The 14113-nt window shown below is 37.0% G+C and overlaps 3 protein-coding genes across 4 annotated transcripts; 2 read left to right on the forward strand and 1 right to left on the reverse strand.

Annotated features, from left to right (window-relative positions):
• The first annotated feature begins 3293 nt into the window (after positions 1–3293).
• On the forward strand, positions 3294–5064 carry LOC122987635 (retinal cone rhodopsin-sensitive cGMP 3',5'-cyclic phosphodiesterase subunit gamma-like). Its single transcript, XM_044359622.1, has 4 exons — positions 3294–3426; positions 4066–4174; positions 4260–4294; positions 4387–5064. The coding sequence occupies exons 2-4, from the start codon at positions 4068–4070 to the stop codon at positions 4461–4463; spliced, it is 219 nt and encodes a 72-aa protein (XP_044215557.1). The 5' UTR covers positions 3294–3426; positions 4066–4067; the 3' UTR covers positions 4464–5064.
• A 1804-nt stretch (positions 5065–6868) lies between these two features.
• Positions 6869–9516, reverse strand: LOC122987564 (retinal cone rhodopsin-sensitive cGMP 3',5'-cyclic phosphodiesterase subunit gamma-like). Of its 2 annotated transcripts, XM_044359506.1 has the most exons (5): positions 9332–9403; positions 9024–9067; positions 7873–7975; positions 7497–7534; positions 6869–7335 (listed from the first exon to the last, which is right to left on the reverse strand). In XM_044359506.1, the coding sequence occupies exons 2-5, from the start codon at positions 9058–9060 to the stop codon at positions 7259–7261; spliced, it is 255 nt and encodes an 84-aa protein (XP_044215441.1). In that variant the 5' UTR covers positions 9061–9067; positions 9332–9403; the 3' UTR covers positions 6869–7258. The 2 variants fall into 2 exon arrangements, with proteins under 2 accessions (XP_044215441.1, XP_044215434.1); XM_044359499.1 differs by lacking the exon at positions 9024–9067 and having other exon boundaries at positions 9332–9516.
• Positions 9517–11641: 2125 nt separating this feature from the next.
• On the forward strand, positions 11642–14028 carry LOC122987626 (retinal cone rhodopsin-sensitive cGMP 3',5'-cyclic phosphodiesterase subunit gamma-like). The gene is made up of 4 exons (XM_044359612.1): positions 11642–11773; positions 13310–13424; positions 13527–13564; positions 13649–14028. The coding sequence occupies exons 2-4, from the start codon at positions 13318–13320 to the stop codon at positions 13723–13725; spliced, it is 222 nt and encodes a 73-aa protein (XP_044215547.1). The 5' UTR covers positions 11642–11773; positions 13310–13317; the 3' UTR covers positions 13726–14028.
• The last annotated feature ends 85 nt before the right edge of the window (positions 14029–14113 follow it).

Here is a 14113-nt window from a genome sequence, read left to right on the forward strand (position 1 = left end):
GATTTTGTTTGATAGGATCATAATTAATGTCATTTTCCAGGGTGTATTAGGATTGACTGTTCCTCTTTCTGTCAACCTTCAACACTAAACCAGTTTTCTGGGCAGGTACAATATGTACCTAGATAGAGAAGATAAAAATAGTTAGAGTAGTATATAGTAGAGTATAAATTGGCTCCAATATAGTTGTGATGTTACAAATCATGCTCATAGGCAGCAGCAGTTACCACATCTTGAGGCTGAAGTGTACTTGACAGCCGCTAGATGCTCCAACTGACTCCCAATCAAAAAAGTCTCAACTTCTCCTAAGAAATATTAAGTAAATCATTGTTTTCAATGAGTCATTATGGTCTTAATCTCTTAATTCAGGCCCTCCAATAAGTGTGCTGGTGGTTATTTTGGAAATTATTGCTCCATTAATAAGATTTTTCTGCTGTGTGGGTGTTGATTGACAGCTGTGATTGGCAGTTGACTCACCTGCTGAGTTGCACTATTGTCGCAATATTTTTGCGACAATAGTTTAATGTTACTTGGTTTGATACCTGCCATGTTAACATGATTTAGTAAGTTAGCGTTAGCTTGGGTCTAAGGTAGCAGGGCATATTTCCAGAGCGTGAAAGGCAACACCCCACACTCCTTATCTGGAAGGTCCTGGTGCCAAACAGAAAAGATGGCACCAACCAAAAGCTGCAACTCTGGGCTTCAAAGCAGCTCCGATGCAAACCAACATGTGACGTCACATCTCGCTACGCCCATCTTTATATACAGAATATGGAACACACCTTAAACTGTAGGTGAGCACAAAGAAACTTTCCTCCTTCAGCAGATGAATGTGAAAACAAACTCTCCATACATCATCCTGCACAGAGAAACTCAAACATTCAAGTGAAGTAATGATAAGCAAAACTTATTTTTTTATTGGAGAGAGACTTTAAATAAATGCTTTTGTTTATTTGTTGGTGTTATGGTGAAGGCTATTTCTTCATCAATTCATGTTTAGCCTTACACTGGCCCTTGTTGTACCACAACCAATCATCTTCTGTGATGCTTAACTATGATTTAACCCCACAGCCAGTTATCTCTGCAGCACCTAAACATAACCTAAACTAAGCCATAATCCCACCCATGGGAAAAAACAGAAAAACGAAACCTAATTCTGGGAGCGTAACAGTTCTCACAAAAAGTATTTGCTGGTGGAAATTAGTACATCAACATAATTTATGAACATACATGCAAACATTCAGCATTTAAACATGATAAGGAATTCCCCAACATGAACTCAGCTGTGTTGACACAAGAGGGCATCTCTGCTCTTATGTAGCACTGACATGTTCTCACTCCTTTTAGATCCTGTTACAGTTGCTCAGCGGTGTGTTAAGTAACAAAGTAGATGCTTGTGTGGGTTGAAGATTACATCACGCCCTCATAATTCAGGGTCATCAAGTGCAATCCAATCTAAACACTTACCACCTCGTTCCAAATATACTGCTGTCAGTGCTACTGCCAACCCGCTGTCTGTCTGGCTGTGTGTCAGACGCTCCACTGACCCGACGACTCTCGTGGATCCAAAGACCGAAACAGAAAATTAACAGCCTACTATTTTAGAGAAAGGTTGAGCATATTTTGTAGTTGGGAAAAACCCAAAACAATAATTCATTGTTGGTCGTTTTCATATCCAGTATAATGAGTACAGTATGTTGGCAGTGTTTTTCCCATGGGGTTTTCTCTAATCTAGTCTGATCTAATTGCTTGTAATCTGGTCTAATCTGATTTTTTCTGATCTAATCTAATCAAAGCTCATCTACTCTGTGCTCAAGTTGAATATATTCAGAAAATACAGCTGGCTACAGTTTCATACATTTTGATTTCTCCAAATTGGATCTTTCTCAAAAAACAAAGAAACAACCATTTCAGCGAGCTGTATGCTGTGAATAACTTTCAATTTTCTTCACATCTCATCGTTTGTATTATTAACCATTTTATTGTTCTGTCACTTTTGGCTGCTGCATATTTATCCATCCAATGTCTGCATAGTTTCTCCTTATTTTATCCCCCTTTGCTGTAATTAAAGGCTACATACACTCGCTTGACAGTTTATTAAGTACATCTACATAAAACTACTGTAGACCTCCAATAACTGAAGGTTATAATCAGTTTTTATTTTATTTGTTTTGGAGAGGTGTTGATTTATTTTATGGTCATTTTGGACGCTGTACATAGTTTGTGGTGCTGTTGGACAGTGTTGGGTTATACTGAGATGTGTTTCTAATATTTTTTCCATCCCATTTACACTACCTAAACATATTATAACACCTCCATTTTCCCAGTTTTTATCGAAATTTACATAGTTCAGTGTCTCATTGTACGGTCAAATTAAAGCATTGAACAAATAACCAATTATAGATTTTAAAAAAGAAAGAAAACATGGAATCTTTTTGTTCAACAACATTTTATTAAAACTTTCAACTCATCAAAGTAGCCACTTTTTGCAGATGTAACAGCTGAACACACAATTCTTTCTACAATGGAAATCAAATATCATAGGAAAGTTTTTCCACAAACTGTTGCAGTGAAAATTCATTAAAAACTGGAAAAATTGGGACGTTCTAAAACTTTTGACCAGTAGTGTAATTTCGACTGGAAATTAGGAAAGCAACCTCAGTGTCCTCTTTAAAATCTCTATGAAAGACTTATTTTTATAGATTGGCTTTATACTGGCTTTTAATTTAGTTATTTAATTTAATTTAATTTAATTAATTCACATATTTTCTCTTGTAATCTCTGTGCCCTGTGAGTGTTTTTTACTTTGCTCTTATGTCTGCAGTCACTTTGTAAACATATCTTTGAAAAGTGCTATATAAATAAATGTTACTATTATTATTAATTTAGGCAGACTAAATATTACACCTCCCAGTATGAGCTGATACAGTTCAACAGCACAACAAACTACAGTCTCTAAAATTACCATAAAATAAATCAACGCCTCTCAAAAAGAGTTTAAATAAAATCATGAAGGATTTATTGCAGGCCAGCAGTAGTGTTATATAGGTGTACCTAATAAACTGGAGAGTGTAAATTAACCTAACTGAACTGAGGAGCAGTTAGTTCATGATGACCCAAAACGTGCCATGTAAACTCCCCCAGACTCAGAGCAAACAGGGACTTAATGTCGACTGTACATGTGGCACCACAGGTACGTGCTGTTCTCAGGTTCATAAGATTATCCCTGAAAATACCCCTCCTCAGCTCCATTAGCGGCTTTGGGTATGAGCGCAGCAGGTATATAAAGGATGTGACTGAGGGAGAACACAGAACAGAGAGACTGCAAAAAGAAAGAGAACCTTCTCTTTGTTTTGCACTTCTTTCTTCGCTCAGACCTTCCAGGCAGCTTCTCTTCGCCGACCAGACAGCCACCAAACTAACACGCAGGTGAGACACAACAGCACACACTGTAGCTGCAGTCTGCAATGACTTTGCTTTATAAAGGGACATTTCAAAAGTTCATGACAAATATTTAAGCTTGGAGTTATAAAGTCTCTTTTTTTCTATAAGTTGATTGGCGGTAAAAAGACGTTAGCACATTGTATCTGCAATAATTGTTGGCATTTTTAGCACATTTTCATTTTCAGAACACCAAACTTGCTGCATTCTACAAGTGTTTTGGTGTTTATATCTTTGCACTGGAACATTTTCACTTGTGTTTAACATTTATTAAACAAGAAGTAAGTCAACAGTTGGATGTTCATCTAATGTGTTTTTATGTTCACATTTGACATTTTTCTGTTTATTAATGATAATGATATATTTGGGTCCCTGCTGGGTTTGTTCTGGCGGAGGAGTTCAGGATTCTTTACTGTTTAGTGATTCAGTTTGCTTTTTTATTGCTGTTGATCTTAATCAACTGATACATAACCTAACAAATTATTAACAGTAATTTAAAGCATGTTAACACACTGGTTTTAATTTAATGCTTTTTTTACACAATATATTATTTCAGTATTTCCTTCTGTTCCTTTTCTGCTTTTTCTTTTTTTTGTGTGATAACATGAATCTTTGTTGTTATCATAGAAATGAATGCCGCAGCAGCACCTGGAGGCACCAAGGCCGCCCCTCCCAAGTTCAAGCAGAAGGAGACCAGGCAGTTCAAGAGCAAGGCTCCCAAAGCTGGACAGAAGGGGTGAGATGGAGGGAATAAAATACACAGCAAATGATTCATTACAACTGTAAGATAATCTCAGCACAACTCTTTGTCCTTTTCTTAGATTTGATGATGTTCCAGGGATGGACGGCCTTGGAGGTAACTATCAATCAAAGTGATAACTGATTATAAATGATTTTAAAGTAGTAGATAAAGGCGAGTTGCATTCATCTGTGGTTCCTCTCCTGTAGATGCGGCGGTCATCTGCCCCTGGGAGGCTTTCGGTGACATGGAGCTAAGTGATCTGGCCCAGTTTGGCATCGTCTAGACCATATGCCATATGGAAATGGTTTATTTCTTGTGGCTGCAATCCAGCAGCTTTTTTTTCCTCTCCTCTTTTGAGCCTGAATGGGAACCATTTAGGAACGACTGACGGACTGAGAGGGATTTTGTTTTCTCCCCTCGATAAGAGGAGGAAGAAGCTCTTGGACAGCAGCTCCCAAGAATGACTTCTCTCCCGTCTTGGGCCGCTACATCTCACCACCTGGAAGTTTTATCATCTCACTGAGCACTATAATGTCTCTGGTTACATCTGAATGAGATCTCAGTTGAGGCCTTGTTGTCCTGTGTAGCCCAGCACTTGTGTAAAAGTGTCACACACTGTACCGCTGCTTGGGTTTAACTATTACGATGATCAGGGATCAACTGAGAATCAACACATATTTCATTTAATGTGGGTAAATTAAATCAATCACAAATCACTCACACAGAAAATGTAAATTTTTTTGTGCATCTATCTATCTATCTATCTATCTATCTATCTATCTATCTATCTATCTATCTATCTATCTATCTATCTATCTCATCAAGTAGAGTTGTTTACTGTGTGGTTAATGCTGTATATCTTATAATAAATTATATTTTGATCATATTATTTTGTCTGTCTCTCCATTCTGAGCATCATTCTCCCTCTTCTGTAAATCCAGAATGATGTTGCATTAAGCTGTTCACATGATAAGTGAAAAAAAGAGATCTAAAAAGAGATCTAAATCAGAAACACGGGTGACTGGGTACTGGTTCCAATCAATCAAATCAATCCATTAATTTAATATAATTTCCATCCTGAGGTCTCAAGGTGGAAAATGAGGTATGAGAAGAGAGCATGTGATCCCACCTTTTCTGGAATAGTCCTGGTGAGCCTCTGATAGAATATTTGATCTTCTCTAAATGTAAAAATGAGAAATGGTCCTTGAGCCATGCGGTGAAATGAGGAGGATTTCAGCTTTTCCAATGCAGTATCAATCTTCTACAAGCAACTGAAGAAGAGAAATTCAGCACATCAGCTTTGGTTGATTTGAGGCCCACAGCACCCTGATCTTCCATAGCACCAAAAATCAAAATGAGAGGGCTGGGTTTTACAGACACATGTAGGGCCTTTAGTTTCTTTGTGCTCAAAATAAGGGCCAGAATACCTCCATTAAACATTTTTGGCATATTTCCCGGTGTTTCACCAACGTACAGTTCCCTTCTTGTAACCTGACATAATGTAAAGGTTGAACAATGATATTATGTGTAACCACATAGTTCTATATGCTTTTTGTTATGATTTGTTGTAAGATTTTACAACTTCTAAACCTCAAATTATTATATTTCCTTTTATTTCATGTAGAAGGAGCTGGGAGTAACCTACTGCTTTTATTTGAACATGACTCCAGTTTTAGAGGATACAATATGTTAGATCTTACAGTTGGTTAATTGATGTGTTATGACTTGTACCTGTATCTTCATAAATTCATCATCAACTGCAACATATTATAAATAACTTAACAAAGCCAAAATGGAAGTTTCCCAGTTTCATCAGTCCATCTGTGTGATGGCTCTTTGAAGTCTGCTGCAGGTTAGTGATGCTATAGAAAATCATATCCTCATTAAAAAGCAATGCAAGTATTACGCTCATGCCATCATATTCATTTACATTTTCAGGGGACTCATTTTTAACACAAATACTCCTTCTCTCAAGAGTTGTTATATTAGTTACACATTAGTTTAACATTTATTAAAGGAACTGTGTGACATTTGGAAACTACTCTACTACTTATTTGCTTTCTTGGCAAGATTAAGATGAGAAGGTGCATTTCTATAGACATACAGTATTTTCACTGCCCTAGTTCATCTTATTTACATAAGTTGTTTTACACAATGAGCTAGGAGAAACGCAATTTCATCCTGCTGTGCACTCCTCATTGTATGCTCTTTAATGACAATAAAATTCACTTTTGACTGTTTCGATATCTCTCATGTCTGTGCGCTGCTTAGCTTAGCATAAAGCATGGAAGGAGATGGAAACGGCTAGCCTGGTTTTCTCCAAAGTAAAAAATATATAATACACCTACCAACACCTCTAAAACTCACTAGTTGTATCTTGTTTATTGTCTCAGTGTCTCAAACCCACCTTGTTACAGATGAGATTCTTTGAACATGTTTATTGTTGGCGTGCACACAATTTATTACACATTGTGATGTTGCCTGCCTTGTGAATATTCTATATCTGACTGTATTGCTTTGATGATGTACAATACATACTATTTGTTTCCAGCTATCCAGACTATCCAGTCTTTCCTGGATATTGGCTGTAATGTAGGTGATTCTTGAAAAAAAAAACAAAAAAAAAAACAAACAAACAAGAATCTGCTGCATATTTTGTCATAAATAATATAATTATTAGTACTCTATTTGGAGAAAATGATTTGGTGCATTCAAAAAGTGTGTAAAATTCAAAAAATAGATTTTATTGTAGGAAAATAAATATTTAAATGAATACCTTCAAACGTCAAAACTTTTACAACTACAATGTCCCAAATATTCACACTTCCATTAATTATTTATAGCCATCCTAGATTCTTCTAAGGATAAAACACCATGACAATCCTTTACACTCCCTTGATCACCTTTCTCCACTGTAAGCATCTTACACATCTTATATACAGTATACATACAAGAATTTATGTCCACTCAAAGATAAACTGTCATCTCAAAACACAGGAATTAACTTCTATGTCGGGACAATGTTTACAGGAGAATATGTTTAACATTGCGTTTCTGCAGGTAGATGATCTAACAGGTCTAGACGATGCCGAACTGAGCCAGGTCACTGAGCTCCATGTCACCAAACGCCTCCCAGGGGCAGACCACCGCAGAGTCTGCAGGAGAGGACGACAAAAAGATTAATTTAATGAGATTAGTCACAGAAAAAAATAAAAAAGAGAAAAGTTATTCCAATACATTTAACCAGTATCTTATTGTTTTTACGTAGCTCTTGAGCTACAAGTGTTTAATCTATGATCACAATGAACAAATATACCTCCAAGACCCTCCATGCCAGGAACATCATTATCGAACCTGTGAAATAAGCAAAAATTAGATGCATTAATTGTCACAGTACAACATTTGTGGTGTTTCAAACAGTCTCCTCATCAGATCTGATGTTTTCAGCTCTTCAGTGGAAGTTTGAGTGATGTCAAAGTCACATGCTTTGTGTATGTCATCATTTATTCACTAAGTCTGGTTACATTCATGCACTTTGTCACATTTTGCTTTTCTGACTCAGCCAAGTTTAAAACCTACATATATATAAAAAAAAAAAAATTCAGCATTTCCACTCAAGTTTTTTATGTGCACATTGAAAATGTGAATAAAATGAGGTGGATGGAGATGCACCTCTCATGAGTGTGTCTCACCCTTTCTGTCCAGGTTTAGGAGCTTTGCTCTTGAACTGTCTGCTGTCCTTCTGTTTGAACTTGGGAGGAGCGGCCTTGGTGCCTTCTGCTGCTGCGTTCATTTCTTTTGAGTGAGAAACAAAAAGGATTGGGGAACTTTATCATGTCATACATGTCATCTGGGTCAGATAAATGTAGCAGTGCTAACAGTGAAGTTACAGTGAACATTAAAGGCCTCAGTATTCTTCAAACAAACTAGATCATGCAACAAGATGCCAAACTAGTCTCAGAGTGTTTACTTTGAATTAAATCTCTCTTCAAGAACTCATGGAGATAACTTTTATTAACTCAAATATCTCCTCAAAAGAACTGGTGGTGCTGCACTGAGTTGTCCAAATGAAAAGTGACAAGTAGTTTTATGAAGAATGAAAAACGAGAGTTTGAGAAAGAAGTTCAGCTTGGCTATTTCAGAAAATTCAAACAATTGTATAATGGAGCAGACAAATGGGATTTGTTAGAAGATCCGATGAGCACTTTGTCTGAAGCACATTGAGGCCTTAAGATAAAGAGATTACTGTAAGCCAGACCACTGCCCCAAAGCACAGCACTAAAAGGCAGCAGACACAAGGAGAAAGAGTCATGACATCAGAGTATTGAGATGGTGTGAAAAGCTTAGAGCCACAACACCTATTTTCCTACAGTTTCCAAAACATAACCGAAAATCTTTTTTTTTGGTGCAAAACCCTGTCCAACATTAAACTTCACAGGAGCACACACTCGAGGCAGGTGAAAAGAGTGTGTGGAGGAACCAAACTTTCAGAATATTTCTGTGTGTTTCAGATCACTCTCATAAATTGTTACAGACTGTTGCTCCTGGTGCTCTTTCTATGATGGATAGTTGAGTTTTTAGGCGTGTTCTTGTTTCTTTATCCTTGTTTCTCCCGCCATGGCACATGCAGCAGGACAGACTGAATAGGCAGTGTTCAAATTCCAACTCAGTATTTGATTGGAGACAAAAAGTTGTGCACAAATGATGATGCCAACATGTCTAATTTGTCATTTTATTGTAGAAATGCAAGCAAGACTTTGTCAGATTTAAATGGGTTCGGTTTGGGTGGGTATAACACTGCATATTGACTTGTTTTACCCATGACTTTCGTTCTACTGCTTACCCAAAGGTGAGGCCCACTGCACGTGCCTGCCGGCCATTCACAAACTGAAAGACAAATAGATTCATAAATACATACAGCACTCTCTACTTCTGCTGACAATGTGATCTTTTAGCACCATGTGTAATTTCAATCCATAAATGGCAAAAGATCGTTGGCTGGTTTTGTTGGCAAAGTGGAAACCAGCTACATTACCAGTTTTATTATTTACAGTGTTAACTTTCTTCATAAAAATCTACTCAATACGTCTCAAACTACATGTCACTACGACAGAAATCATGTCAACATGGATGAAAAATAAAGTCTCTTACCATAAGCGTCAGTTTGTTGTCTCGTCCAGAGAGGAGTGAACTGTTTAAAGAGTTCTCTCTCTTCATTCCCACCATTTATATGCGTCTTAGTCTTGTATGTAATCCAGTCATTCATAATGCCTGTCCTAGGGGTGGGGGTATTTTCAGACAGCCTTATGGATAAGCCTGCTCAGGTGTGCAGACGTGTTTGATGTCACAGTTTTCACATTGTGTAATGTTCATACATTATGTAAGTATGTTTAGAGGTATGCAGAGATGTTCATGTATGAGTGTAGTCTGTAAAAAATAGAAATAGAAATGCAAATAGAACGGGACAATATCCCTGATTTCACTCATTCACTATTCATTATAAACTTTATAGAGAATTGCATGTAGAAGACTTATGTCAGACAGCACAATCAAAAATCTGTTTTGAACAACAGTAACTGTTTAAACTGAACTTTTTTTTGTCCATGTAATGTATGATGGTCAGCTCTAAGTTTTTGACCATTGACCTACTTTTTATGTTGCATTGTGAGATACTGTTGTTAGAGCCCACTGGATACAGGAATTCTAATCAGACGTGAAGAAAACACTACAAAACATACTATAGAATAAATAACGTGACAGAGTTCTTTGGACCGGTGGAAAATCTACACAAACATGATATAATGCATAAGTTCTTCTATTTCAGACCAGGTCCAAATACACCTGAGGATTAATAAACCTGAGAAGGAGTCTCAGTCTCAGTCGAAGAGAGCAGTATCTGTCATTTTCTTGCACTTCTCAGTTCACACTTCCTGTCCACCTTAAGAAACACATTTTAGACTCCAGGGATCCATAGTGATACAGCTGGATCTGATTAGAATTCATATAATTTGGTTTGTCTTTCAATTACTAGGAACTGGGTGGCTCCAGGAAGACCTTGACTACATAGTATAGTACAGTATATCTTGCAAAATTGGGAACACATGTGGACACAGTCAAAATCATAAATTCAACCCTATCAGATCAATTACAGGCTTGATCAGAAATGAAATGAGGCAAAACAAATATTAAACAGGTGCAAATGTGGGAATGGAAGCAGACTAAGAAATACTCCCCACCAGATAGTGAGTATCATTGCTGACTTAGCACTGAATAACCCTTTTTAACGTGAGAGCTTCGCTCGTAGTGATGAACCAGAGAATTATCAGTGACTCTGCAGTTGTTTTCAGAGAAAACCTGTAAAAAGCCACTGTACACTACGTGCTCAGCACCAAACGGCGAACAGACACATTTAGCTGTAGACTAGCTGGTGAACATAGTGGAGCATATAGCAGCTAAAGAGCCAGATATTTCCCTCAGGAGTTGGTAGAGAGTAAAAACAGAGCTAAAAGAGAGTTAATATTGGATTCCAAATGAATAATAATGTTGCTCCGTAACTGCTGGATGTGGAAATAAGCAACTGTTTGCTAACAAGTTCAACATATCAGCTTAAAAAGTGATGATATGTCAGTGTTGTGTTCACTACTTGTTTCCACAAAATCAGTTATTGTGGGTTTATTATGTGTAGCTTTAAACCTGAATTAATTGGGGGTTTTAGGCCACTTGGAGGAAGTGCATCAAAGTGTAAACACAAACAGCGGGTTTATCAGAGCTTTGTCATATGTCATATGTCTTCCCCTGGTGCCAAACAAGCCTACTTATGGATTTGGTGTATCACAGAGTAAGTCATTTCGGGAAAAGTGATGTTTTTATATTATATAATCTCCTAATTTAAAGGCTGAAACGATGATGCATTCAGTCAATCATTCAGTCTCTGATGCTGTTCACAGGATCCTGTAAAGCAGATTCACACAGTTTGCATGTTCCTTGTTATGCAAAGGTCTCATGAGTGTGAGAGATTATTACCTTTAATCCCTTATTTTCATATTGTGCTATTCTCCATGTATGAGCCCTAAGCTGCAGCAAATAGTGATCATATCTTTTATTTTGTCATTTGATCATCAGTTACAAGTGTATAAAACTCCCAAAACAACAAACTATTGTCAATTTACCTTTTCCCCTCAGTCAGTTGCCTTTTGGAGACTGTAATTTTTAGATTTTAATGGGAAACGCTGCAAGAGAAAACAGAATGCTAGACGCTTGAATTTCAATACCTCAAACTAAAATAAGATCATTTTCACATGTCGTCTGACCCTCTGACAGCTTTGTGATTATCCTAAACTGATCAAGCTTACTCATAAGCCAGCACTCAAAATACCCCTCAGCCCTCATTGTTGTTTGACCACCAGGTTATCGACGAGCTATAAGTGGGAGGTGGTTAAACCAAGGCTATAAAAGCAGGGTGAGGATGCAGCGATGACACAGAATAGAGACACTGCAAGAAGAAAGAAGACTCCATCTTTGTCTTGCAGCTGATTCTTTGCTTCTTCTCTGCAAAGAGACATTTCTTTGACGTCCAGTCCTCCAGCAAACCAAGTAAGTGTATTTTTTTTCTGAGAAAAGTAGTGAGCTCAAAGTGCACGTAGTTAGTCTGGAGAATCGTTTTCCAACAAGCCAAGTTAGAAAACAGATAAGAAAGCATAAAAATAAAGATTTTTTTCCTGATTATCTGCACTTATGCATATGACAGGTCTCTCTTTTATACTTTTAATGGTATGTATAGTAGCTTGGTATTAAAAATAACAAAACATATGTGAAGTTTTTAGATCTTTCTGCAAAGTTTAAACCTCTAATGTATGACAACAGCTAAATAATGGTTTGTAATTTGTAATATATAATAGATGAGTTTAAAGTCTTATTAGAACTTTAAAGTTTGTTTTACTCAGTTTTCTCAATAACCACCTCAGTCTATATATTATAAATCATGATACATCAGACACTGAAATACATCGTTCACTTGTTAATCTGCAACTATCTGATCTCGTTTCATTCATACTGCTTTTCAAAATATTTCCCATTTTATGTGACAAAACATGAGACCAAAGTTATTCTACTGCTGCGTTTCTTTAACTTTAGCATCTCTCCAACTCAATATGAACTTTACTTAATATGAGAATATTAAATCTGAAGTTTAAAGTTGAAAATGAGCACGGATATGACTGAAAGACTAAATTATTCCTTAATTGACTGAACTGTTGGTATGTTGTTTGTATATGTATGTATATACAGTATGTGTGTTTTGGTCTCTCTTTTAAAAGATATTTTGATCTTAATGATACTTCCTGATTAAATAAAGTTTAACTAAATCAGCCAACAACAAATATGATAGTTAATGAATGTATTCAGCGAGTAAAATTACCACATTTTTCTCCTGATTACTTTGTTTTTCCTTTTTTTGTGCTAACAAAATTGTTCTCTTTAGGCTTTTTTCAAACTTAATTTACTATCTCAAGATCCTTTTTATATTCTGGTAACAATAATGACTGATATGTGTTATTATCTTTGACATTTTATTAATTGAATAATCTATTTAAGATGTCCTCTGTATCTTCTGTGAGAAGGTGGAGACATGCCACAAGAAGCTTCTCTGAATATTTGCCAGTTATGCTGCTGATCCTCATGGGGTGACTTAGGGATTGACTGCTGGTTTAGGGATATTCAGCTGCTAAATTTGTTGAATATTATCTTTGAAAAATAGATTATAATCCTCTCTGTAATCCAGCCTTGTCCCAGACCATGAGATGGATCAATGAGATCTTGTTTGGTGGCAGAAGTTGATCCTCAGGTGATGCACACTGATCCCTGACTCACCAACTTGCCGACCTCTGGCTTTAGGACTGACACAAATAGGATTAGCTTTGTAAAATATGTTTATTAAAAGTACACAGATAAGAAGCTGTTGATGAGAGGACAAGTTATAAATAGAAATTACATAAACAATGAAGTTTGAAAACATAAGAGGATTTTGTGGGGGAGCAGCAGCACATGTCCATTTCATCTCTATTATAAAATAGATCATCCAGGCTGAAGAGGATGAGTGGAATAAATATGTATTTTTTTTATGATCAAAAGTCTCCAAGATGAACGCAGCAGCAGCAGGTGAAGGAGGAAAGGCCGCTCCTCCCAAGTTCAAGCAGAAGGAGACCAGGCAGTTCAAGAGCAAGGCTCCCAAAGCTGGACAGAAGGGGTGAGCAGGATCATCTTCTTTACTTATACATCATGATATTCATCCGACAACTCTCATACTGGCAGAATATCTCACTCTTGCTTCTATTGTTCTTTCAAAAAGGTTTGACAATGACGTCCCAGGGATGGAGGGTCTCGGAGGTGAGGATGAATTTCATGTTTAATAAGCAGCTGCTGAACGTTTAGATGTTGAGTCTGGACTCACGTTGTGGTCTCTCTCTGCAGACTCTGCGGTGGTCTGCCCCTGGGAGGCGTTTGGTGACATGGAGCTGAGCGACCTGGCTCAGTTTGGCATCGTCTAGACGTGTCAGAGGAGGGTCTCCTCCCACCCTGGTCCTGGACAGATGTGATTTCACAGTGTTTCTACGCTTCGTCGAGTGCTGAATATGAACGTGAACAAGTGATTTCATCGAGTGTCGGTGCAACAGTCACTGTGGGACAGATCTCTGCAGGCTCAGGGTCATACGGAGGCTTTTCTTGCAATCAGCCCTGCCATAATCAAAAAAATCTACCTTTGTGTTTTAGAATATATCTGAAATCTATTTTTAATCATAAAGTATTTTCTATATTTTTCTAGGTGCTCTCTAAATATATATATATATATATATATATATATATATATATATATATATATATATATATATATATATATAATAAATATAATAAACATAGATTAGACTACTGAATGTC

This window comes from Thunnus albacares, chromosome 1, assembly GCF_914725855.1.
Source record: "Thunnus albacares chromosome 1, fThuAlb1.1, whole genome shotgun sequence".
Classification (NCBI taxonomy): domain Eukaryota; kingdom Metazoa; phylum Chordata; class Actinopteri; order Scombriformes; family Scombridae; genus Thunnus; species Thunnus albacares.

Excerpts from the sequence above, each read along its gene's own strand:
- LOC122987626 (XM_044359612.1), top strand. The coding sequence starts at position 13,318 with ATGAACGCAGCAGCAGCAGGTGAAGGAGGAAAGGCCGCTCCTCCCAAG. Across the intron at positions 13,425-13,526 it reads CCCAAAGCTGGACAGAAGGG|GTTTGACAATGACGTCCCAG; the intron begins GTGAGCAGGATC and ends TCTTTCAAAAAG. Across the intron at positions 13,565-13,648 it reads AGGGATGGAGGGTCTCGGAG|ACTCTGCGGTGGTCTGCCCC; the intron begins GTGAGGATGAAT and ends CTCTCTCTGCAG.
- LOC122987635 (XM_044359622.1), top strand. The coding sequence starts at position 4,068 with ATGAATGCCGCAGCAGCACCTGGAGGCACCAAGGCCGCCCCTCCCAAG. Across the intron at positions 4,175-4,259 it reads CCCAAAGCTGGACAGAAGGG|ATTTGATGATGTTCCAGGGA; the intron begins GTGAGATGGAGG and ends TCCTTTTCTTAG. Across the intron at positions 4,295-4,386 it reads AGGGATGGACGGCCTTGGAG|ATGCGGCGGTCATCTGCCCC; the intron begins GTAACTATCAAT and ends CCTCTCCTGTAG.
- LOC122987564 (XM_044359499.1), bottom strand. The coding sequence starts at position 9,446 with ATGAATGACTGGATTACATACAAGACTAAGACGCATATAAATGGTGGG. Across the intron at positions 7,976-9,331 it reads ACAACAAACTGACGCTTATG|AAATGAACGCAGCAGCAGAA; the intron begins GTAAGAGACTTT and ends CTCACTCAAAAG. Across the intron at positions 7,336-7,496 it reads TGGCATGGAGGGTCTTGGAG|ACTCTGCGGTGGTCTGCCCC; the intron begins GTATATTTGTTC and ends CCTCTCCTGCAG.